Source organism: Candoia aspera, chromosome 4, assembly GCF_035149785.1.
Source record: "Candoia aspera isolate rCanAsp1 chromosome 4, rCanAsp1.hap2, whole genome shotgun sequence".
In the NCBI taxonomy this organism is placed as follows: domain Eukaryota; kingdom Metazoa; phylum Chordata; class Lepidosauria; order Squamata; family Boidae; genus Candoia; species Candoia aspera.
The window spans coordinates 61,457,449-61,482,146 of record NC_086156.1 but is presented as its reverse complement, the minus strand read 5'-3'; the positions used below and the strand labels follow the sequence as shown (position 1 = coordinate 61,482,146).

Sequence of the window (24,698 nt, the reverse complement as noted above, 5' to 3'; positions counted from 1 at the left end):
GAAGGATTACAGGTGGCAGACAGAGACCTGAACCCCTTTACAGAATTTCTTTCCAACATTCAGTTGGGCTGGAAAGAATAAAAAGGCACAGATAGTGCTACACTTCTGCTCCTGCACAGAAGCACCTATTCTGAATCATTTCAGAAGCCCTGTTATGTTATATCTAAGATGAAAAGCACCCTGTGTTTGGATATAAATTGTTGGGAAAATAAAACAAGAGAGGGCTATTGCCTTCATGTCCTTCTAATAGCTTCCCATGAGCATCTGATTTGATCTGAGCATCCACATTTATTTACAAGTGGGAATCACACTTTATATTTTGTAGGTTCCATTGAACTGTAGATGATATGGACTTAAAGTAGCAGTTGTCTCTTTAACTTGGTAATTAGACATTGAATGGCAATAACACTGTAAAAAACTTTACCTTATAATTTCTGCAGACCAAGCAAGCTGGTGTTCAGCCTCATGGCAGGCTAGATAGTTCTTTCTTTTTTCCTACTCCTTTATCAGTTGACAAGTCTACAGGGAAAGTCTACAAATATTTACAGATGAATCATAAAGGCCAAACGACTCTCCTATCTATTCCTGCATAGTGTGAAAATTCAGCATAAGAATTCCATCTGCAAATGGAATTCTTTTATAAGAATTATATAACTCTTATAAAAGAATTCCATACTCTGTATAAAAACATAACACTTAACACTTCATTTAATGTTCTGAGAGGCCCAGTTGGGATACAGTATAACTGCTTCTGCAGAAAGTATTTTGGATGGATGAGTTGGATGGGAGTATTGGTTAAAACTGTACAAAATCATGCATACTCACAGGAAGAACCTTACTCAATAACCTTCCTGTTTGTATGTTAGTATTTTTTAAGTGGGTCACTTGGGGATAAAATGGTGAGATTCCATAAGGCATGCTTTGATGTTTCTTTTGTGATTGACATGTCTTTTCTGGTCCTGATGCTTTAGTTGTGAGAGAAGTTGTCCCTGCCAAAAGCTACTGTTTAATCAAGTGCTTATGATAATGAAATAATAATAACTTAAAAGGTTAAGTGATAAGAACTGCAATATATATAATATTACACAGTATATATAATATATATAATTATTTATATATAAATAATTATGATGAAATAAATATTTTTGTTGGTTTGTTTAGTGCAAGAGTTGTGTTAGCAGTAAAAAGGTAGCTCAGGCTATGAATGATTAATATTAACCTTTACTATCAGGTACTGAATGTGCTGTATGAATGTGGTATGTTGTTCATAGTTGTGTTGCTATCATCAACAACATCACTACAATCTTGACTTTCTCCATCTTGCTGCTTAACTAGACACACTCTATTGCATTCCTTCTTTTTCAACAAGCTACTTGCACATAAACTTTTTACAGGGTTCTCTGTCTGGAAGCACTTAGAGAAATGTTTAGTAACAGCCAGTTGATACACAAAGTTTAGTTTTCAAAGCTTCTTCTTGAAATGCAGGAGATAGCATCACTTGGTTCATTTTTGCATTCAAGTTCTGTTAAAAGCAGGCAGAGTGTGCAAACCAACGAAACTGGCAAGAGATTAAGTTGCTGCTTAAGAGCATCCCAAATATTCAGTTTCAAATAAAAGATGTAAACAATGCTTTTAAAAAAAAGATTTATGTTATTAATTAATCATTGAAGCAATTTACTTTAAGTACCTCTGTTGGAAACAGAAAGTGGAATATAAAAGTTTGTAATAAAAATGAATTGGAAGCTTACATGTAAGCACATTTTCTACTAACTTCAAATGGATGGCACCCAGAGATTAGAGAAAAGACACATGGGAATTCAGTAAAAAAAAAAGCTATAATTAGTATATTTATTCCAAACTAGGCAAGCTTCCAAAATATACAAGCCACAGTGTGTGTGTGTGGAAATCATGTTTTTTTTAAAGGAGCATTTCTTTCATTGTAAAGGAAATTAGGCAAGCAGTTTCTTTAGGAGAAGCAGAAGCAGAAGCAGAGGGAAGGCTGTTCGGTTATTTTGTGTTTCTTTCCTCCTGATCCTGGAGAACGTGACAAGTAGGGTGTAGAAAGTTCTTCCCTGTTTTCTGGAAGTCCCACCCCTTTTCCCCAGTTTATCTTGGGCTTCTCTTTTGCCTACTGGCATTCGTCCATTTTTAAAAAAAATGTCCTTTATTTGCTTTGTTGCAAGTAAATTAAGTCCCTAATTCAGTACCTAAGGAGAGTCTCTGTCCCCTCTTAATAAAGAGCAATATGGATAATGGTTTGGGTAGTGGTAAGTTATCTTGAATGGAACCATGAAAGATATAAAGGAAGGCAAAGAAAATATCAGCGGCTCAATTTGGATTAGCAAACCAAGATGCAGATGGGTAGTTGGCTGCCCTTGTTTGAAACCCTTCATTCCTTAGGTTGAAGTGTGTGCAATCAACTCAGGAAGACTCTACTGAACATCAGCTTCTCATTCTGTCTAGTCAGAAAACTACAATTAGCAGTTCCAGAACAAGCCAATATAAAGAACCAATGTCAGTTTTTAATTTAATATCTTAACTTCTTCTGAAGCTGTAAGCCATACTTTACTGATTTGAATAAAATGGAAAAAATAGGGACTTCCTGATTTGATTTTAGACATTGCAAAATGAGGATCAAAAGCTCTGTCTACAAGCAAGCCACCTTTATATTTTGGCTTATCATACTAAACATAACATGGCTCTTGTATTATTAGGCAGGGACACAGTATAAACTGGGAAAAGCATTTTGTTGGTCTATATACAAGGCAATGGGAGTTATGTTCTAATTTTAAACAGCTGAGTTTTGCTGGGTGATTCAGGGTGCTCTTGGGTCTGTGCTTCTATGTATTCAGCACATGAAAATAATCCTAAGGTAATAGCATTGTTTAAAACAGGGTGGCTCAGGAGCAGGGCCAGTAAAGCAATGTCAGTAATTCTATAAAGGCATTTTAGAAAGATGCTGTCCATGACTTGGTTTCCACATTTCAACTCAAAGCAAGGAGAACAGATGGAACTGGCTTATTTTCATCAGAGATGCTGACAGGTGTCTCAATTTTTATGGCACATTGAAACATTTAAAAAGCAACTCTCATAATAATAAAGAAATGCTTTCACTTGAAAATTTTCTTCAATTGGAAATGGCACATTCCAGTAGCAGAAAATTGTCCTAAAACTTCACTAAAATATGAACATATTGGTGTTGGCCATCTCGTCTTTATTCATCTCATTCTCACTACACCTGAATGTGCTTAATGTGGGAGGGGGGAACATGAGGCCAACCTATGTACAGCTATCTAGATGAAAGGGGCTGAATGGCTCTGCAAAAGGCTTCTGGGATACACTTGCAGAGTAGAGTGATGCCCGTGTGCCTACTCTGCCAGGATTTAGTTGTTGTTTATTTGTTCAGTCGCTTCCGACTCTTCGTGACTTCATGGACCAGCCCACGCCAGAGCTTCCTGTCGGTCATCAACACCCCCAGCTCCCCCAGGGACGAGTCCATCACCTCTAGAATATCATCTATCCATCTTGCCCTTGGTCGGCCCCTCTTCCTTTTGCCTTCCACTCTTCCTAGAATCAGCATCTTCTCCAGGGTGTCCTGTCTTCTCATTATGTGGCCAAAGTATTTCAGTTTTGCCTTTAATATCATTCCCTCAAGTGAGCAGTCTGGCTTTATTTCCTGGAGTATGGACTGATTTGATCTTTTGCAGTCCAAGGCACTCTCAGAATTTTCCTCCAACACCACAGTTCCAAAGCATCGATCTTCCTTCTCTCAGCCTTCCTTATGGTCCAGCTCTCGCAGCCATATGTTACTACTGGGAATACCATTGTTTTAACTATGCGGACCTTTGTTGTCAGTGTGATGTCGCTGCTCTTAACTATTTTATTGAGATTTGTAATTGCTCTTCTCCCAAGGATTAAACGACTTCTGATTTCCTGACTGCAGTCAGCATCTGCAGTAATCTTCACACCTAGAGATACAAAGTCTTTCACTGCTTCTACATTTTCTCCCTCTATTTGCCAGTTATCAATCAAGCTTGATAATCTTGGTTTTTTTGAGATTGAGCTGCAAGCCAGCTTTTGCACTCTAGCTCACTGACCACACCGTCAAAGCTATCCCCGATATTGTTATCCTTCCTATACAGGTCTTCCGTATATTCTTGCCACCTTTTCTTGATCTCTTCTTCTGTTAGGTCCTTGCCATCTTTGTTTTTGATCATACCCATTTGGATTTACCTCCAATGTTTCTAATTTCCTGAAAGTGGTCTCTTGTCCTTCCTATTCTATTGTCTTCTTCCACTTCTGCGCAGTGCTTGTTTAAAAATAATATCTTATCTTTTCTGGCTAACTTCTGGAATTTTGCATTTAATTGGGCATATCTCCCCCTATCACTGTTGCCTTTTGCTTTCCTTTTTTCTTGGGCTACTTCTAGTGTCTCAGCAGACAGCCATTTTGCCTTCTTGGTTTTCTCTTTCTTTGGGATGTTTTTTCTTGCTGCCTCCTGAACAATGTTGCAAACTTCTGTCCATAGTTCTTCCAGGACCCTATCTACTAAGTCCAGTCCCTTAAATCGATTCTTCACCTCCACTGCATATTCCTTAGGAATATCTAGCTGATTTGTGGGTCTTCCTTAATCTCTTTAGTCTGATCCTAAATTGTGCAATAAGAAGTTCGTGATCTGAACTACAATCAGCTCCAGGTCTTGTTTTTACTGACACTATAGATGTCTGCCACCTTTGGCTGCAAAGGGTGTAGTCAATCTGATTTTGGTGTTGTCCATCTGGTGAAGTCCATGTATAAAGCCGTCTCTTAGGTTGTTGGAAGAGAGTGTTTGTTATGCAGAGTGAGTTGTCTTGGCAAAATTCTATCAGCCTATGTCCTGCTTCGTTTTGTTCTCCCAGGCCATGCTTACCTTTAATTCCAGGTGTCATTTGACTGCCCACCTTAGCATTCCAGTCTCCTGTGATGAAAATAACATCTCTTTTAGGTGTGTTGTCCAGTAGGTGCTGCAGATCCTCATAGAACTGCTCTACCTCAGCTTCTTCAGCATCTGTGGTTGGGGCGTATATTTGGATCACTGTGATGTTAGATGGCTTGCCCTGATTTCGAACTGAGATCATTCTATCATTTTTTGGATTGTATCCAAGCACTGCTTTAGACACTTTACTATTAATTATGACGGTTACTCCATTTCTTCTGTGGTCCTCTTCTCCACAGTAGTAGATCTGGTGGTCATTTGATGTGAAGTGGCCCATTCCAGTCCATTTCAGTTCACTGACCCCCAAAATGTCTATCTTTGACATCTCACCAATAACCACATCCAATTTGCCCTGGCTCATAGATCTTACATTCCAGGTTTCAATGGTGTGTTGATCCTTAGAACATCGGATTCGCCATTCACTACCAGCACCATCGGCTGCTAGCCGTCCTTTCGGCTTTGAGCTAGCTGCGTCATCACGTCTGGGGCTAGTTGAACTCATCCTCTGTTCCTCCCCAGTAGCATTTTGACCATCTTCCGACCTGGGGGGTCTCATCTTCCTATGGTATACCGACATATCTCTGGTTGTACTGATCCATTTAGTTTTCACGGAAGAATACTGGGGTGGGTTGCCATTACCTTCCCCAGGGATCGCATTTAGTCTGACCTCTCTGTCATGACCTTCCCGTCTTGGGTGGCCCTTCACAGTTTAGCTCATGGCATCATTGAGGTGCTCAAGCTCCAGCACCACGACAAGGTAACGATCCTTTGCTGAAGCACGATTTAGTAGTACTTGTAAAAAATATCTTCAAGCAAAAATAGAAATACCTATTTAAAAGTCATATCTTAATTCCATACTACATTTATTTAGAATGGCTAATATGAGAAGAAGCAACTTCTACTACATATGAAATGTTAATTTTCCACCCAATTTTCTGCTACTCTACATTTTCCTTACATTCTCTACACTTCTGGTACATTTCTTCTGATTTGAATAGTCAAAATATTGCTCAGTCATTTAAGAGCTAGGCCATAATATCTAATAGAGGTCTTGCAGTCCTCCTTTCTCTCCTTTCAGGCATTTGTGATTAACGTCTGTGCTAGGAGCTAATTATCCATCCTTGATGTGGCTGAGTCACTACAGTAGTATGGCTTTTAAAGGAAAAAGACATCTGTTCTTTCAGGTTCTCCACTCAATAGATTTAAATGTTAGAGGACCATCCTTCACTTTTTCCAAGAAATGTTGATAATTGTGGTTCTGTGGTAAGAATAAGGGATCTCTAACAAATCATTTGTTCTGTTGCTCCCTTCCCACCAATTTCAATTCTCATTTACTTCAGCTGAAGCACCAGTTGCACTTGGTGCCAGTCTGAATAAATCCAGAAGAAGGTTGTTTCCTTTTCCTTCCTAAATTGGTCCTGTTCTTGGATCTTCAGTATCATCACAGCATCAGGAGTCCCTATTTCTAAAAATGCTTTGGTTAGCAAAGTCATTAAATTGTTGTTAAAGGACACAGAACAGTGACATTAAAAAAAAGCATTCAGAGAGAGAGAATGAGAGAGAGAGAGAGAGAGAGTGTTTAAAAGGGATCAGTGTTTTATTGGTTTATATTTTTTATTGATTATATTTCTGATCTGCCTAATGAATGAAGATCTCTGTTTGGAATACTCACTTTAAAAACTTATTTAAAAGTTAAACATTATAAGAGTAAAACAATAAAATAGTAAAAGCTGCTCTAAAGAATCTATGTTAATAAGTAGCATGGAAAGCTACAATAATACCTGTTAAAACCACAATCTCTGTTTAATGAAGCCACTTAATTTTAAAAGAGGACTATAAAAAGGCTTATAAGGATGCGGTGGCGCTGCGGGTTAAACCGCTGAGCTGTCGATCGGAAGGTCGGCGGTTCGAAACCGCGCGGCGGGGTGAGCTCCCGTTGCTCGTCCCAGCTCCTGCACACCAAGCAGTTCGAAAACATGCAAATGTGAGTAGATCAATAGGTACCGCTTCGGCGGGAAGGTAACGGCGTTCCGTGAGTCATGCTGGCCACATGACCCGGAAGTGTCCTATGGACAACGCCGGCTCCAAGGCTTTGAAACGGAGATGAGCACCGCCCCCTAGAGTCGGACACGACTGGACTTTACGTCAAGGGAAACCTTTACCTTTACCTATAAAAAGGCTTAGAAGAGAAATGTCTTCACTAGGAACCTAACATGCATCAATTATGGGCACAAAGATATCTCTGTGGGGAGGCCATTCCATAACTAAGAATGTCCTCTGACTTATTGTACATATAAAAATCCAATCACATTTAGTGGTCGCCTGGATTTTTGTAGCCCTGAAATGGTGGCTGTACCTCATAGTGATTTCACTTGGTGAAACCTTCTGAAGATGATTGAAGTGCTGTGGCTGGTACAAATGGGAAGAGGCATTCTTTGAAATATTTTAATCTTAATTTGTTCAGAATTTTAAAAATCAGAACCAAGATATTGAATTGTTTCTGAAAACAGATTATAATCTGTTAATTATCACATGATTCTATCCCCTGACCTATTCTATAATTTTGCTACTCTATTTTGAAATAAATTTCTCAATTATTTTCAAGTTAGCCCCACATGCAACATATTGCAGCAATTCAAAGAGAAGTTATCAAGCAGACTATTTTTGTGGAGTTCTTGGTGCTTTCTGAGCTTTGTTGTTTGCTTGCAGGTGTTTCATTACCCAAGTAGTAATCGCTTGCACTGATGATCTTACCTAGTTGAATTCCACAGTTTGACTGTGACCTACAGATATTCTCTTTTATTGAGACTATTTCTGCCTAAGATATGTTGCTGTTAGTATATCAGACTAAGTAGATCTAATCACAAAGGCTCTTGTATCTCTGTTGATGTTATAGATTCAGGAACAAATCCAGACTGCTTCTTATCTTTCAAGAGTAATGGAATCCACCCAGAACTGCTTGAACATCATGCACCTGGGCATCTGGACCACCTACCATACCTCTGAGGCAAGACATTGATTGCTTCATCAGAGCTAGATGAAAGAAGAGATGAAGCTTGGTATTATCCATACCGAGCTGTTGCGTGTGTGCGCGCGCTCATGCATTGGGATGGAAGTATGAAAATTTGAGATTTGTGTTGTGACATCACTGCGTGCTTCATTTTTTCATCCCATTTTTACATAGACACCTACGAATCCCTATACAAATAGTAATTTAACCCAGACATATCTCCCCAAGTGGTCAGTCTTAGCATGGAAGATAAAAATGAACCTTGAAGAACCCCATGATACAATTGCTACAAACAGTTTTGTGGATTGTCATGGTCATTATAGGACCAGTTGTAAGAGTGAGAATTTTTCCCAGATTGTAATTGTTTGTTGTACTTCAGCTTACCTTGAAACAGCTTGGATAATGAAGCAAGGAAGAACTATATTTATGACATCATTACCTCATTCTTGATTTTTATCGTTATGTTCATCGTATTGAATACTATTGAAAAATGTATGGCTGTGTTGAGCCTGGCAGCAATTATATGACACAAGAAGGCCATAGTAGTGCCTGAATAACAACAACAATCTTTTTGAGGCATATATACAGTGACCATATGTCCTTTATAATAAAGGACAGCCCTTTATTTCAGAAAGCTGTCCTTTAGATTTATTTATTTTTCAAAAACTCACTTTTGTCCTTTATTTTGGTAATTTAACTTTTACTGTACAAATGGTACCACTCAATGCACAGTGTTTCACATTCATGTGAAAAATACGGAAATTGGTCTTTTTAAAATAAATGTACATATACTGTTTGATTTTAGATATTTTTATTAGAATATGCATTTTTGTAAAGTTTTTCTTGGTTTTGCTCTTGAATTTTCCTGTATAAAGCAAAGTTAAAAACATAAACAATTAAATGTTTTTATCTTTATGAACCTCTTTCAGATTTGCCCCTTTTTCAGGTTTGTCCTTTATTTTTACCAAGAAAATATGGTTACGTGGACATATGTTTGAATGTAGTCACTGTATCAGCATCTTTGAGCCAGTTTGGTCTAGTGGTTAAGGTGCTGGGCTAGAAACGAGGAGACTGTGAGTTCTAGTCCTGCCTTAGTCATGAAAGCTGGCTGGGTGACCTTGGGCCAGTCGCTCTCTCTCAGCCCAACCCACCTCACAGGGTTGTTGCTGTGGGGAAAATAGGAGGAGGAAGGAGTATTAGGTATGTTTGCCGCCTTGAGTTATTTATAAAAATAATAAAGGCGAGATAAAAATAAATAAATAAATAAATAAATAAAATCTTACCAATAGATAAGATCTGCTTTGCTTTCTGCAGTGTAGTACTATAAGTCCCAGGAGGCACTGCAGGTGACAGAAAAAGGAAGGAGGAAAAAATGGAGGATGTAAAAGAGTTCTGTATCTAAAACTACTATGTAATAAAGAATTTAAGTTGCAACTTATTCTGCTGCTGTGTCAAGAACCTCAGAGAAAGAGTTGTCCTGCCCAATTAAAATATTCTTTCATTGTGGTTGCATCATTTATGTGTTGATGATTGACTCAGATGAAAGGCTGATCTTGTAAAGTTTCAACCCACTGCAAAGGGGTCTATAGCTTTTCTTAAAGGTCTTCCCACTCTTCTCTGAAGTCAGGCAATTTCTAAGGGCAAATTTTGCATTAGTTTGGACAGAATTAAATGCTGCATACAGCCTGTTTTTGATGCAGTTTCTTTTATCGGAAGGCCATAACGTTTCCAGAAGGGCCAAAAGTAACCCATTAAGTAATACCAAGTCAGACTATCCCAATATGCCCTCTTTTAATTAATGGTATATTTTCATCCTGCCTTTCTTCTCAATAGGCACTTAAGAAGGTAACCTTAAGAAGGCACTTAAGAAGGTAACCTGCTGGAGGCCTGGCTTAAACCTTCTCAGCCATGTTCTCCGTCCATCTCTGTTTTTTTCCCTAGCTTTCTGGCCTTCTTGCCTGGTGAAGATTCCTTGCAAACTTGAAAGCTTGCACATCATTTGTTCTAATAAGATTTTGCTGAACTTTATCTGAGTTCTCCTCAAGTTGAAATGCTTGCCTTAGGGCAGTTCATATTCACATGCATGATAATCTCTGAATTAATTAGTTATAGGTAAAGAGGTTGAGAAATTCAATCTGGCTAAACTCAGTAGGAAACAAGAAGTGAAAACAGTTGACTGCTCTCAGATCCATGCAGATAATTTCAAGGCGGTAGTTTTGATACCAATTTATCCCTGTTATGCAAATTTTCTCCCCAACTGGCTGGTTCCTAGTTATGCATGCGGAGAAGCAGTGGCCACATCTGCTTCCCGTTTTACCATTTCAGAGACTAACCATCTGTTGGGCCTCATCCCAAACAGCCTGCACTGTGCTGATTAACTTCCTCACCCAGCTAGCCTGAGGCCTGCTATCTGCTGCAAGGTGTAGATTTTTTTTTTCTGAACTTCTTACAAACCAGAACCTTATTTTTTTTTTCTCCCAAGGGACAGGAAGGCGTTGGTTTATGATTTGTAGCAGGGAGGACATGGCAGCTGGCTTCTGCTGCGCACGATCCTTACGTCTGGTGGGGCCAGATAAAAACTAGGAAACTTCCTATAACTTACAGATATTCCATGGACTGAGAACTTGAAAAGAACTACTTCTCCTTTGTCAATGATTTCATCTGGATATTTCTAACAGTTTTGTAAAAAATCATTAAGACACACAGAATATATGACATTACCCTGAACTTACCTCAAAGAACTGACTCATAAAATTTGTGGGATGCTCATAGATAATTCTTAGTAGTTGCTCCAATTCTAGTTATGGGCACTAAATTACTCCTGTTAAAAGATACTCTGTTCATATAACATGCACAACTTAGTTTCTGAATTAACCCATTATGAGGTGTGCCTCCCCCCCCCCCCCAAAGGATATGGATGTTTCCCACCCTGTTGGCATTCTGGAAGGCCTTAAAGACCTGGCTGTTCTCCCAGGCCTTGGGGTAGGGTGGATGGAACCCTCTTGTTAGATATCTTTGTCGTATGTCACATATGTTCTGATGTAGCTATCTGGATTTGCCATTTTGTTTATTTCCCTTATTGTATTTCTATTCATTTTGTTGCATTTGTGTTGTTTTATATTGTGAGCTGCCTAGAGTTGGATGGCAGTGAAGACTAAACAAACAATCTTTATTTGCATAATTATTCGCATTGAAGGTCAAAGGCTGTGTTCACACATTAAGCCATCCCAAGAAGCTACCAAGGATTAGTACCAAATGTGTTTAATATGTTGTGCAAGTCAAAGCCACTAGGTTTTATCTGACATCTTTAAGTGAACACAGCCAAGTAAAGATTTGAAAGGAGCAGGCATGAGCAATATTTAGGAATGCAATAAAGTCAATAGACATGAAGCAATGTGGATGTGGGGAATCTGTATCTGTATCCATTTAGAAACAGCTGACTTCCAGAATTCCTCACCATTGATAATTTTGGCAGGTGGCTACTGGAAGCAATATTTCAGCAAGATCTGCCGTAGGTTTGATGTGTATATATTAATTGTTGCTTGATTGGGCTTTAGGTATCTAATGTAATGCATCTTGCTAAAATTTTGCATTTGGAATTTCTCTGGTTTTGCATAATCATTATCGTAGTTAACATCTCTGTGAAGAGCAGAGTTCTGAATGAGCTTTACACAAAGACATTGAAACATTGAGATTTGCAACTGCATAGGTTGCAGGAAGAGGAGAAGACATAGTTTTTCTGATCAGATAAGCAGAAATAGGATGATTAGAAGCAGGAGTGTGCTCTAAGAGAATTAAACACAAATTGCTAAGTAATATAATCAAACTGACCCTGAAACTGAGTTAACTTTATTCCTGTATGCTTACAAATTAATGTGAAAAAAAAATCATAACTCATGAAGTATGCTGGAACTGTACTGCTTCAAACTGAGTCTGGCAATTATTCATACTGGGATGTAACTGTAAATTTTGAAATATAGTATATCATGAGAAACTCCCAAGAAGAATCCATGATTATGGCTGTGACACAGTTACATATTTATATCCTGCTTTGCTCTCTCTGTCCAAAAGAGCAAACCCTCTTCCTAAAAGCTTACAGGCATCCAAAACCAAACAACTCTCAGTAAGATCCCACAAAAGTTCAAGTCTGCACATCACATGCATAATCACTTGGGATAAGCTGCGTTGGACTCCATGGTACTTACTGCTGAAAGATTTGGGTCAATATGTTATCTGTAATTTATCTATGATTATTCTTAAATTTAATATTTGACAAATAGGTCTATGAAATCTTGCTGAACAAATTTGTTAAAAGCGAAATGCGGCTACCGCTTGCTATCTTTTTTTCCACAAAAGTAAAATAATGGTCACTGGAGGCTCTAATTTCATTTTGAAGCACCTCCAGCTGCTTTTCGTCAATGGAAGTAACTGACCCCCATTGTCATTGCCTGGGATAAGGAATGCTTTGGAACAGGAGCAGAGCGATTGGGAAAAATTGTATTTCCTAATGTAGGAGGAAGAGGTGGGGAGATAACGGCTGAGTTGGAGTGGTCCAATTGGGGTGGGAGGAGGTAGGAAGTAGGGAAACCAAAACTTTTTTTTTTTATTTAGCATATTTATATATCTGCCCATCTACCATGGCACTCTGGGAAGCAAACAAAGGTAAAAATAGAACCAAAGTCTCAATCCATTACAGAAAAGAAAAGAAATCCAAACCAATTGCCTAGAGTGAAGAAGGCTTTCCAAAGCATTGGAGGAGTTGGGGGACTGTGAGATAAACTTACGGAGGTGTCTGGGAGAAACTAGGGAGGGGGGGGGTGCATTTCTGAGATTCATTTGGAGATATGAAAGAAAGAAGTAAGTTGGGTGAATTGATCTTGGGGGCTTGGAAGTATGTTGTAGGAGTGACAATATGGATGAGAGATAAAACTGAGACTTTATACAAGTAGGTTTGTATTTTAAGTTTCTGACCCTATCTTTGCTTTGTATTCAACTTACTGGAACAAGTTATTTATATTTTATTTTTCTTTTCTGAGCTTCTATTGAAGCAGAAAACAGAGTTCAAGGATGTGTGGTTGCATTCTGAGGCTCAGACATCACCTCTACTGTGTATTTATGATCTTTTAGCTCCAAACATTTTTTCTTTTCTTTCATGAAATGGATTTCTATAGTAGCAGAAAATTATAGATTCAGAGGATTAATTCATGTTCTGAGGCTCAAACCAAAACAATTACTTTTCTTAACTGTACTAGTTTGCTCTCTGAAAATAGTTTTTTGAAACTGACTGCTGTCATGATGGTGGTTATTCTGTGAGACCCCTCTCCCAACTGCCATTTTGTGGCAGCGCCCATGATACTTCTACAAACGTGCCAAAAATGCCCACGTCCCCAAAGACATAGGCAATGCAGCAGATTAATAAAGCCTAAATTTCCTGATTAATTTGCCAGGGTATGAAGTCACGGAACAGGTCCATGGCTGCACCCTCCTGCATTTCTCTTCTTACCAACATCAAACTATTGGCACATCAACAGAAAGTGTAGCTGCTTCCCATTGTGCTAGGATTTTTTTTTTTTTTTACAAAAACAGTTTTTCCCCCCATTAGCATGCAACTTTATATGCAATCTTAATACCATGGTTCTCTTGATTGTGTGGGAAACATTTTCAATAGTTTATGGCTTTGTGGCTGGGGGTGTTGGTACCTTTGAGTCAGTCTTGACTCCTAGCAACTGCCTGGACAAGTCCCTACAGTTTCCTTGGCAAGGTTTTCGGAGGTGGTTGGCCATTGCCTTCTTCCTAAGGCTGAGAGGGAGGGACTGGCCCAAGGTCACCCAGCTGGCTTCATGCCTAAAGCAGACTAGAACTCACAGTCTCCCAGTTCCTAGCCTGATGCATTAGCCGCTACAACAAACTGGCTCTCAGTTTATGGATTAGGATGTTTTAAATTGAATTTAAACTGAGTTCTGGAGCTAGATTGTCATTGGTCACTTGTATTGCTTGTACATCAGGGATGAGAAACTCATTGTCTTTCCAGTGTTAATGAACTCTTTATTAACTACACTTTTCATCTACTCAGTATCTAAAGTGCCTGCACAGATCACTAAAAATGTTTTAGGAAACTATCTATAAACAAACTATTAAACAATAAGATGATAATATGGGAAGTACATAAAATAGATAACAGTTACCATTCCAGTATAGTATGGGCTCTTGAATTCAATCTGGCTACAAAATTATACAAGTACTTGGGAGAAATTTCTTAGCCCAGTAATACATCAAAATACTGTGGGTGCTAAGTGTGTATCCCTGGGGACAGCATTTCAAAAGCTGGGTCCCACAACTGAAAAGGCCCCCCTTTCCTGTCTCCACCTGCTTCTCTTCATTTGATAGGGACACATGAAGAAAGCCTCTAAAGATAATCAAAGTTCCTAGGCAGATACATATGGGAGAAAACATGCTTTGAGGTACTTTGACCCCAAGTTGTTCAGGGCTTCAAAAATAAGCACCAAGATTCTGATGTTGGGCTGAACACTGACTGGTGGACAGTGTAAATGACAAAGCACTGATGCCCATGATTATTTTGGCCAGTGCCAGTTAGTATTTGGGGATTAATTGAAATTTTTGAGTTTTTGTAAAGGAAAACAAAGTATAATGCATTCCAGTAATCCAGCCAGAAAATGTGAGAAATGCCAAGCCATTCCTGATTTGAAAAGGTTATAGCTAGTGTGGCTGTTTGTGGTTCTTTAGCCATAAAGGCCAACTGTACCCAAAATTGTAAACCTATCTGGCTGGTTTAAGGCCCCCGCTTGGATATGAATGGGCAAGACACTTCTGCCAGGGTAAGGACAGATATGTTAGTATATGTTGGGGATAAGCAGTGAGAAAAGCAATGATTTGTCCAGGCCTAATGTAAATTGTTAGGTTCCATTAGCTCCAGGGAGTCTATTTTAATTGATCCCATATCCTTACAAAGCAGAAAAGTAACTGAAAGTCTACACCTAAACAGCTAGTGATCTAAGAATGACAATAAGCCAAATGTTAGGTCATCTATTTCACCCTCTTCCTGCTTAGATCTGAAAAAAAGTCTTATAACCATCTACAAGTGTTGGCTGATGACATGTTAGTACAGCTCCTTAACATCTTTAGTTTCATGACTGAACAGATGTTCAGAGAACCACCAGTACAGGCATCCTCATCACCAGGTATCATCTGCAAAAGATGGATGAGAAATCAGCTGAATCCTTAACCTGAACCAAAGCTCCAGCATCAGATATGAACATTCAAAATTGAGATGCCCATAATGAAGAAGTCTGGAGATGGAAATGAAATTCTTGTGGGCCTGTAGTTCCCAGTGTCTTTCATCACTGGCCATGCTGGCTAAGGGACTGCTGGGAAGTCGTTCAGCAGCATTTGAAAAATCGCAGATTCCTCATGCCTCATGTAGACAAGTCATTTAGAATTGCTCCCCTTTTCACTCAGGTTTACAAAGACACTCGGGTAGCATTTGCTTGGGTAGTTTGTGTATCCTTGTGTAATTTTTTTTCTTTTTTGCTCTCTCCCTCTTGGGCTCACTCTTTCTCCCCTCAACACAATTACATGTATACACGCTCAGCCAGAACCTGAAAACTGGTCATCATGCTATTCCCTAGAAGACATGTTCCAAAGATTCTGAGTTACAAAATGATCCATCTGTCCCTTCAGATAAAAGGTTACTTACAGTCTGTTTTTGTTTTTATGAAATTCACTTCATTGTGTTTTAAATACATTGGTCAGAAAAGGTAACTGAGACTACAGTATAAAACCACAGCAAAAATGTGTGAAATACAGGTATAAAAGGCAGTGCCAAAATAAAGCTGAAATGTAAATTCTGAAAAGCATTTATCAGTTGCTGTTTACAGAAGTGAGGCATTCTATCATAAGAAACTTAAATTAGTATCAATTTATCAAAACTTAGACATAAAAATAAAAGTCTGTCTATTTGTTTTCAAACAACACAAGACTCATTTGGATCAGGGGAGAGGCAAAAGTGACAACTCCGACCATGGGCCTTGTCAATACAGTGTAGGTTACTAATATTATCCCCCCCAAACATATTTGCTTTCAATAGCCATGTATTCCATTACATGATAAAGAGAAAAAACTAGAACAAGAAGCACCATAAACTCGGACAATGCATTAGGTGATACCTAAAAATGAAGTATATCATTTTTAAATGTACTCATGTCATATGGCTATCTTACCGGCATTAAAAACTACACCAGACTGCTTAAGATTCCCTAGTTTAGAGAACCATCATCACTCTGATGTTCACCTACAAGTTGACCATTTTGTTCAGTGAATGGAGCCAACCCTCACATTCCAAGAATGTGGACACAGATTGGCTTCCTCTCTGGAAAGGAATCAATCTGTGTTCAGGAGTACTGCAATCAATCCACACATATGAGAAAAACCATTGTGTGCATGTATTGGGCAGCTTGTGCTTCAAGTGTGAAGCCATGGCAGTGAAAAACCAATTCTAGAAATCACAAATTTAAAAGCCAGGTACAGAAGAGGCCAATAAAGGGGAGGTAATACAGGTAGCTTTTGCACATTCAGATTTTTAGGCGTATACGTCATTGTTTTAAAATGTCTGCTAAAAATGTGTGAAGTATAAGAATGACAAATGTTGTTTGGTAAAGTAAGTTCACCTATTAATGTACCTGGAGTGGTTGTGACTCCCTATTCAGCATATACTCTGGGACAAACCTGATTTATATAATGTGTGAACAACCTTTCATTGTTACTATGTTGATGCACACAGATTCTTCAGGTTGAAGTACAGAAGCAAAACTATTATAAAAACAAAAGATGCACTTTTGAGTGCAAACTGAACACAGCATGAGGTTTGCAGATATGATTTAACTGAGTTTTTCAAAAGAATACCTCCCCCAAATAACCTCAACTTTGTAGTTTTCCCTGCTTTCTAATAGATGCATCATTAAAACAAACAAAAACATTAAACAAGTGTACTGGTGGGGACTTCATCATCAATTTTACAATCAGCAATAAGATGGGCCGTTTATCAATAATGTGCCAAACTGATCTATAAAAAAGGCGTCATCCCAGTTGGGCATGTTTTACATAAAAACTTCAGGCATGTATGAAACAGCCTTATGCAACTGAACCAAATGAAACTAGGCTACACTGCGTATATGTAGTTTGCCATGTGTTATTTATCATCTTATGATCCACAACCAGTAGAACTAAAAGCTAACAGCATCAACATTCATAAGTGAAAATGGAATTTATTTCTACTATTCCTAAAAATTGCACAAGTGATGGTCATGTGCTTTTAAGAAAAAGAAAACATTGTTAAACAGCACTGCCCTGCCCCTTCCCAGGATCCCAAGTTGCTTTATAAACTCAGTTGCATGAGAAACAGAACACTGCACTGCCATAAGGCAAAAGTAGATAGAAATACCACAGTACATCTATAATGGTTCCAACCTTTGCAATAGGCTCTTTTGTATTTCTCTAGTCAGACTTTGCAGTTGATTTACACTGAATCAGTTTAAGATCAGTTTACAGTTTTACTAGAACTAAGTCATTGGCCCTTGAGATATTTTTACTTGAAAGATCTAGATTTGGGCAAAGAACTTTATGTTCCCACAAATTAATTGGTGGAAGTGGATTTTTCTTTGAGTAACTCATGAAAATGGTATCTATAATGAACATAATAGCAGCTTTGCTGCTTTATTTTCAGAGCAACACAACTTTAAATTCTTCTGGCCATACTCAGCTGCCATTAACTGAATCATGTGATCAGGGCATTCACGTCTTATCAGTTAGAAAAAAATAGATTTTTCTGTTGAGACAAGGGTTTGGTAGAAAAACAAAACATGTTCTAAGTATAGATTATTGATTTAGTGAATATACCAAATCATTACAAATCATTTCGAAAAGTTTTATGGTGTAAAAAGTATATTTTCAAAACATCAGCATAAAAACATGCTAATTTTGTCTTTCTAGTTTTCAGTCAAATTCAGAGATGAGTGTGCACAATTAACTGCCTTTAATGGGAGGAGAGGGAGGGAGTGGGATTTTGCAAGAAGCTATTGCTAGCAGGAAAAAGGTTCTTCCACTTAACTAAAAAGTTTTTGTTTACTACACTAACATTTTTGATTACCTATGTTTGCAAAAAACCACTATTACCAATATAAAATTGAATCATGTGTGCATGCTACAAGAAGAGTTCATTTCTGGCAGCCCAGCTTTCTGATATATATTTTATTGAATGCTGTCCTGTTCATTGTGTTTTTCTTTTTCTTTTGTGGCTGCTGTTCATGTAGCTCCCGTTGTATGAGCAAATACTATATACAGCAAAAGTTTTAATTCATGTGGAAGCGGTGTTCCCCTCGAGTTATGTGAGAAGAGAACTCATACCTGTCCTGGCTGTGATAGCCACACATATTACACTCAAAAGGATCACGGAACCCATGACAGCCCATGTGGATGGTATACATTACATGATCTAGAAACAGAACTCTACAGTGTTCACATCTGTAGACTTTTACTTGCTCTCCACTGCCATTGATTACTTTGAAAGCATCTTGGGAGTTGTCATTGCTTCCTCTCAGGACGTCGTACTGCCTGTGTTCTTCTTTTATGGAGAGGCCATTCCGTGCATGAGGCGCTATGTGATTTGTTAGGTATATTAAACCACTGCGTTCTTCATTATTGCTCTCAGTATCAGTGGAGTCTTGGCAGCTGTTGCTGGGTGAAGGGTCCCTTTCTGAAGAGATGGACTTGGTTTTAGAAAGCAGTAGCAAGTTTTCCACTGCACTGTCCTGAGCTGCATGATTAGCTCGAGCATGGTTGTCTCCAAGGGGTTTGTGAAGCTGATACATTGAACTGATGACAGGCACTACTTCAGAGCCACCAGGGGGTGTCTGCACCAGAGGGCGCAGAGATTCTGCCCCTAGATAGCTGATGGCATTATTAATAGCCTGGTCGATCACATGGGTTTGCATCATATCGTTCTCCTTCTCGTAATTGGTGGTTGTATCGTAGGGAATATCAGATACACACTTCTCACCTGCAATCCAAAATAGATCAAAGTTAGGATTGGGATTGAAATATTCTTCAAGACCCCAGCACTGGCCAATAAGAACTGATAATGGCACTGAGAAAATAATAACCTGCACATGAAGATACTAGGTTGAGAAGGCATGAATTCTGAAAAGATCCTGAAAAGAAATATTTCTAATACATTTTAGCAGAATATCTGTTTGGAATTCATTTGAACTTCCGAATTTTCTGACATGTTTGTGACCATTATCCTGTTTGAGTAATATCAGTCATCATTTGAAGACCACTCTGGGTCAAAAACAGTTTAAACATTTAAATGCTTAATATTCATAGAACAAAAGACATAAAACTTATTTTAATGCAGCTAAATTGCCATTTTGATTGTTTAAATTTTTATTCTAATTTCCTAGAATCTCACTGCTACTTTAACATTCAAATATTATTGAGTTTTGAGTGTATTCAATCCTTTACATTGATAGTGATATTTACTACAGCTATCGTGAAGTGAACTGAGCCAGATTAATTCTACTGATTCTGAAAGCTAAATTTGGCATAAATTGTGTGAAATTTTCATGGATCTCTCTCTCTCTCTCTGTCTTTCAGAATGAGCTTGACAGTTGCTCATTAAGACTTTTTTTTCCACTTAACAAAGGAGTTTTTATTTGTCAGCCTCTTCTATGACCTGGGGAGGGGGCAAAATGTAGTGCAGAGCTGCCTGCCTGCCTCTGTTTTGGTAGTCCTCAGAATTGCCCCCAAGTGGGTGAAGTCTGTTTGCCTTCCCTCCCTTCTTTTTTGAAATTTGGGGAGAACAATGTAGGTGCCTTTGCAACCCTTAATCCCCTCTTATCTGGCTGAGCCTTTGGCGTGTGGGCCTTGACAGGCACGCCGTACCTGGTGAGCTGTCAGAAGTTATATATGCCTGTCCTATGAGGAAAGGGAGCTTCTCTGATAGAGTTCTGGGCTGGGAGAGGGAACTCCCAAACATGGCCCCTTTGTGACACAGCCTGACGTAATCTGCTGGTCTTGTTCAGAGAAGGAGAGCTGAGCTGAGCAAGGTCTGTTTCCCACTGGTGACACCAGCATGCAGCCCTCAATTGGGAAAGCTCAAAGTAGAAGCAGGAAGGAGATCACCCTCTATTTTTCTCACAGATCTCTGGATTTTCTACAAAGAAAATTTCCTGGACAAGGCAATAAGGACATCATAATAGAGGGGACAAAGTACACAATGCATGCCACTTCTGCTATTCAGTGCTTTCCTGCCATGATTCTACACATTCTATTTCCCCTCCCAAGGTATCAGATTTGTGTGAGAGAAGGTAAATACATATGGTGGGAAGTGGCAGTCAGATGAGCAGAGAAGTGACAGAGGAAGTGCCTCTCTTGCCAGCCTCTGCTGAAAATCGTCATCTCCTAAAGCTGCTTTCCACAGAATTGGAAACATACTTGTATTCCTGTATGGGTCAAAAAGCAGCTTTTTGTAGGGGAGGAAGGAGGTTCACTAGACTGTGACAGTGGCTTGGGGAAAAGCATTAAATTCCCCTCCAGTTGCTTTTAATTTTAAAAAGCAGGGCATCCAATCTTGGGCATCCAAGATTGTTTACCATCACGTCCAATTGTCTATTCAGTGCAGAAGATCAGACTTTGTAAATCACTAATTCCTAAGAATAAGGTAAAGGTAAAGGTTTCCCTTGACGTAAAGTCCAGTCGTGTCCGACTCTAGGGGGCGGTGCTCATCTCCGTTTCAAAGCTTTGGAGCCGGCGTTGTCCATAGGACACTTCCGGGTCATGTGGCCAGCATGACTCACGGAATGCCGTTACCTTCCCGCTGAAGCGGTACCTATTGATCTACTCACATTTGCATGTTTTCGAACTGCTTGGTGTGCAGGAGCTGGGACGAGCAACGGGAGCTCACCCCGCCGCGCAGTTTCGAACCGCCGACCTTCTGATCGACAGCTCAGCGGTTTAACCCGCAGCGCCACCGCGTCCCCTACAAGGAATTCCTAAGAATACCTCCACATTAAGTGTGTTTGATACTAGAAATTCCTTTTTCTAGAAATCAAACACTACTTTTTTAGCATGATCCAAAATACAACAGAGAGAGAGAGAGAGAGGGAGGGAGGGAGGGAGGGAGGGAGAGAATGAGAATATCACTCAACGGAAAAGAGATTTTCTCTTGTGACCAAAGCAGAATTGTGGCTGCTAAAGGAAAGAAATCTGGGTACCTTGATTTAATTTTGATAAAGCCCTCATCGTTTTAGGGCTTACATCTGGGTGTTACTAAACTTCTTGCTGTCATTATTGTTATCTTCTTACGCCATACTCTGAATAACTGACAGGAAACGCTACTCTTCTAAGTCCTCATAGCTGGTAAGATTTCTTACTATGTGGGTGAGGAAGTGAGAGCATGAAAACGGAATCTTCCCCTATTTCCACACCAGGACAAATCCTTGACCAAAAGAGCTCTTCTCAAAGCTATGGAAAATCCCTATTCTTTCCATATTTACAGAATTTGTATTCTTCTGGAGAAAACCATGGCACTTTATTCTAGAGAATGTTTCTGAACCTACAGGAAAGTCTGCAATTCTTTATCCACAATTTAAGATCATCTGAGGAGGCTCTACCAAGGCTGCCTTCGTTACAAAAGTCTCTGGGCAGCAATAGGGAACATGCCACATCTCCCAAACTCCAGGCCCATGCAGCTTCTCCGGCAATATCATTCTCTTCAGAAATGAGTAAATGCTATTATCCCTTGGCTTTTTTCTTCTTCTTTGCTTGTAGCATGCAATTAAGCTCTGCAAGACTAAGGCTTTTGTGAGATCATTTTTGTGCATTTGAATTACTATTGAAATGCTCAACATTATATTGATGGGATTTCATGAATTTTGCATGGTTTTCATGATGTTTCAGGAACACTGATAGGAAGCTGGGTACAGTGAATTGGGTGAATACTTTTCAAAATGTTAGTAAAAAATCTGCACATACACTTATTTATCTTATATATATATATGAAACACACTGTAACCCAGGTGTTGTTCATTCCATTTCAAAGCAACATTATAAAAATTGACACATTTATGTTGATAAACTTCACATATTGTATAATCAGTAGGTCCAGCTGCAAAAACTGAATTTTCTCAAAACATCATATATTTCTCTCATCATCCCTTCTTCTTCTCCTCCTTCTTATTCATCACTAATTATTTATCTCTTTTTTTAGCTGAGATTTGATAATGTTGAATCAATCAGAAGTAGCGCTGGACCAGTAGGGTTACTTTAAATGAGGGACCATGCTGGACTTTCATTAAAATAAAAAGGGGGGAGTTATAGGGGAGATAGGAGAAAACTGCTAAATCAGAAAAATGTTTTTGCCTAAGTCAGAAGGTCTTATTTGTCATTCAGTTGCTCTATTATGCTCAGAGGGGCAGAACACTACAAATTTCTCAGAAGTGCGACTTTATGGATGGTGAATCCCTGGCTCTTCAAGGTGCTGGATTAACTTCAGTCGGTGCCCGTTGCCAAAGCAGGAATAGTGGGAGTTGTTCTATTTGAAAAGAGCTATTAGGTCCAGTCTAGGCAAATAATTGATTCCATCCCAGACTAGGTAAATTGCTAAGGATGTAGAATGTCCAGGACCTTGAGATTCTGCATCCCAGAGGTCCCTCCAAGGGCAGGTGCAGTTTGCCCATCTTACACATCTTACACAATGTACAACTATTTCCCTGTTCACTCTGTCTGGTTCTCCTCCAGGCAAAATCAGAGGCACTTTCTGGACACCTTCAACTATGGCAGTGCTGTTGAATTGACCCAAAATCATGCCATATTTTTTACTTGACCACAGCTAAGAGCAACTTGGAAACTACATTTCTTGGTTAATTATTTTGCTCTTTCTATTGTTAGAGAGAAACCCAAATAAAACTGAAGAATCCAACCAGCAAAAAGAGGGAGCAACATTTAATTCTTACCAACAAATTTCTGAGGCAGAGAACTCTTACGTTTGGCGACGTTACTTGCTAGTCTGTCCAGCATAAGGGAGCGCTCTGACCCTGCCTTACACAGGTCTTCGGCCAGGTCGCTCTGGTTGGTTTCCTCTTTCATGACTGGAAAAGAAAGCATTAAAGGAGACCAGATGTTTCAGGCATGCGGATTTCCAAATTTTGCTTAAACTCTGTTGGCAGTCAGGCTCTAGGTCTGGGAACTGGCAAGAAGAAAAGCAGCTTGGGGCATCTGGTAGCTAATGCCTCTAGAATCCATTGTCTCCACTGTCATTTTCAATGCTAGAGAAGATGAAATGTATTAAATGGGTGGACATAATCATATGAATGGTTCCTAATTTAATTTGAATTAAGCTTCAGCTCAACTTCAATTTACTTTTTCCTCCTGGTTTCATCCATTTATTTGTCCCACTTACTTTTTAAAGCAAGGCCCTTCTCTGCAGAACAAATCATCATCAACAACAACAAAAGCACAGCATGGCTTGTGACAGTGGTAACCAATGACTCTGCGAGTGGGTGCAGCTGCTATTAAAAACCAACACACAAAAAATAGCCACAAAGCACAAGGGAGGAGGAAGGAAGTGCCCTGCGATGACTCCCTGTTTCTTCTCTCTTTGGGCTCCAGCGAGGAGTAACAAGTCCTAACTAACAGTCAAGTGAGATAGGCTGTTTTCTCTCTGTCCAAGAGGCAATACTGTATAGGATACAGCTAGGGAAGTGGAGAAGATTTCATTGAATTCTAGTGCAGAGCCTAGTCAGGAAGACCACCTCTTTTTGCTATGGAAAAGATTTGCCTAGCTATGTTCCTAAGAGACAAGGAAGCTGTAGAATAATCTCTAGAGTTACTCTATAGGCTGCTTATGAGACTCCTGGTTTGAGTTCGAAATGAAGATTAATTTGAAGACCCAACACAAATTAAGTGAAGCAATGATCTTTAATCATTTTCTACTTCCCTCTTTCATTGTGGGAGGGAATTCTGTTTCTCTACCCCATAACAGTTTCTGATCCTTCAAGTTTCTGTTTCATTGTAAGCAGCAAAAAAACAGCATGTCTATAGGGCTATTCCAGAAGAGAAACAGATTCTGAACTTCACTCTTCCATTACTTTAGTGCAAACCATTTGTCTGTCAAGAGTACATTCACAAAGGGCATATTTGCTGGAGTGTACACAAACCTTTTTGCCTTACTATGGTTACCTGGTAGTATTCATTTACTATTATACAGTATATCTACTCGTCACTACCCACATTTCCTGCCTCTGTGTTGCAATCTGTTGTTCTTGTGCAAAAGAATGGTTTTGCACAATCCAACCAGCATCATCCCAACACGCCCTCCCTTTTTCTATTCCTACTTGGTTCTAAGTCACTGGCTATCTATTGAAGCATTGTCCTGAATCATTATTCATCCCACTGAGCTTTTTAAAGGTGAGGCTTTTGTGAACTGATTCCAGATTATTTTCAGACGCTTTGCACAAGCACATTAGTATATTACTGGATCTGTACAAATGATTTCCAATCATCTATACTAACCAAGTCAGAACTACAGAGCTTGTGTGAAAATATCTAGCCTAATTTGGTTTGTTTTATTTCTGTTGCTATACTGTTTTATATATCATCTAGCCTGATTAATAAGTATGGTGAGCAAAAATACCTGCACAT

The 24,698-nt window shown here is 39.1% G+C and overlaps 1 protein-coding gene across 6 annotated transcripts in view; it reads right to left on the bottom strand.

The window, feature by feature from the left end:
- Nucleotides 1-16,403: 16,403 nt before the first annotated feature.
- IKZF1 (IKAROS family zinc finger 1) overlaps nucleotides 16,404-24,698 on the bottom strand; it is an 83,096-nt gene continuing 74,801 nt past the window's right edge. For 4 of the 6 annotated variants that reach the window (XM_063304237.1, XM_063304240.1, XM_063304235.1 and 1 more), the window contains 2 exons: nucleotides 23,012-23,146; nucleotides 16,404-19,056 (listed from right to left, as the gene is read on the bottom strand). In XM_063304237.1, the coding sequence (XP_063160307.1) occupies nucleotides 18,350-19,056; nucleotides 23,012-23,146 (842 nt within the window). In that variant the 3' untranslated portion in view covers nucleotides 16,404-18,349. The remainder of the gene's footprint in view (nucleotides 19,057-23,011; nucleotides 23,147-24,698) is intronic. The other 2 variants (XM_063304236.1, XM_063304239.1) reach the window with 1 other exon arrangement.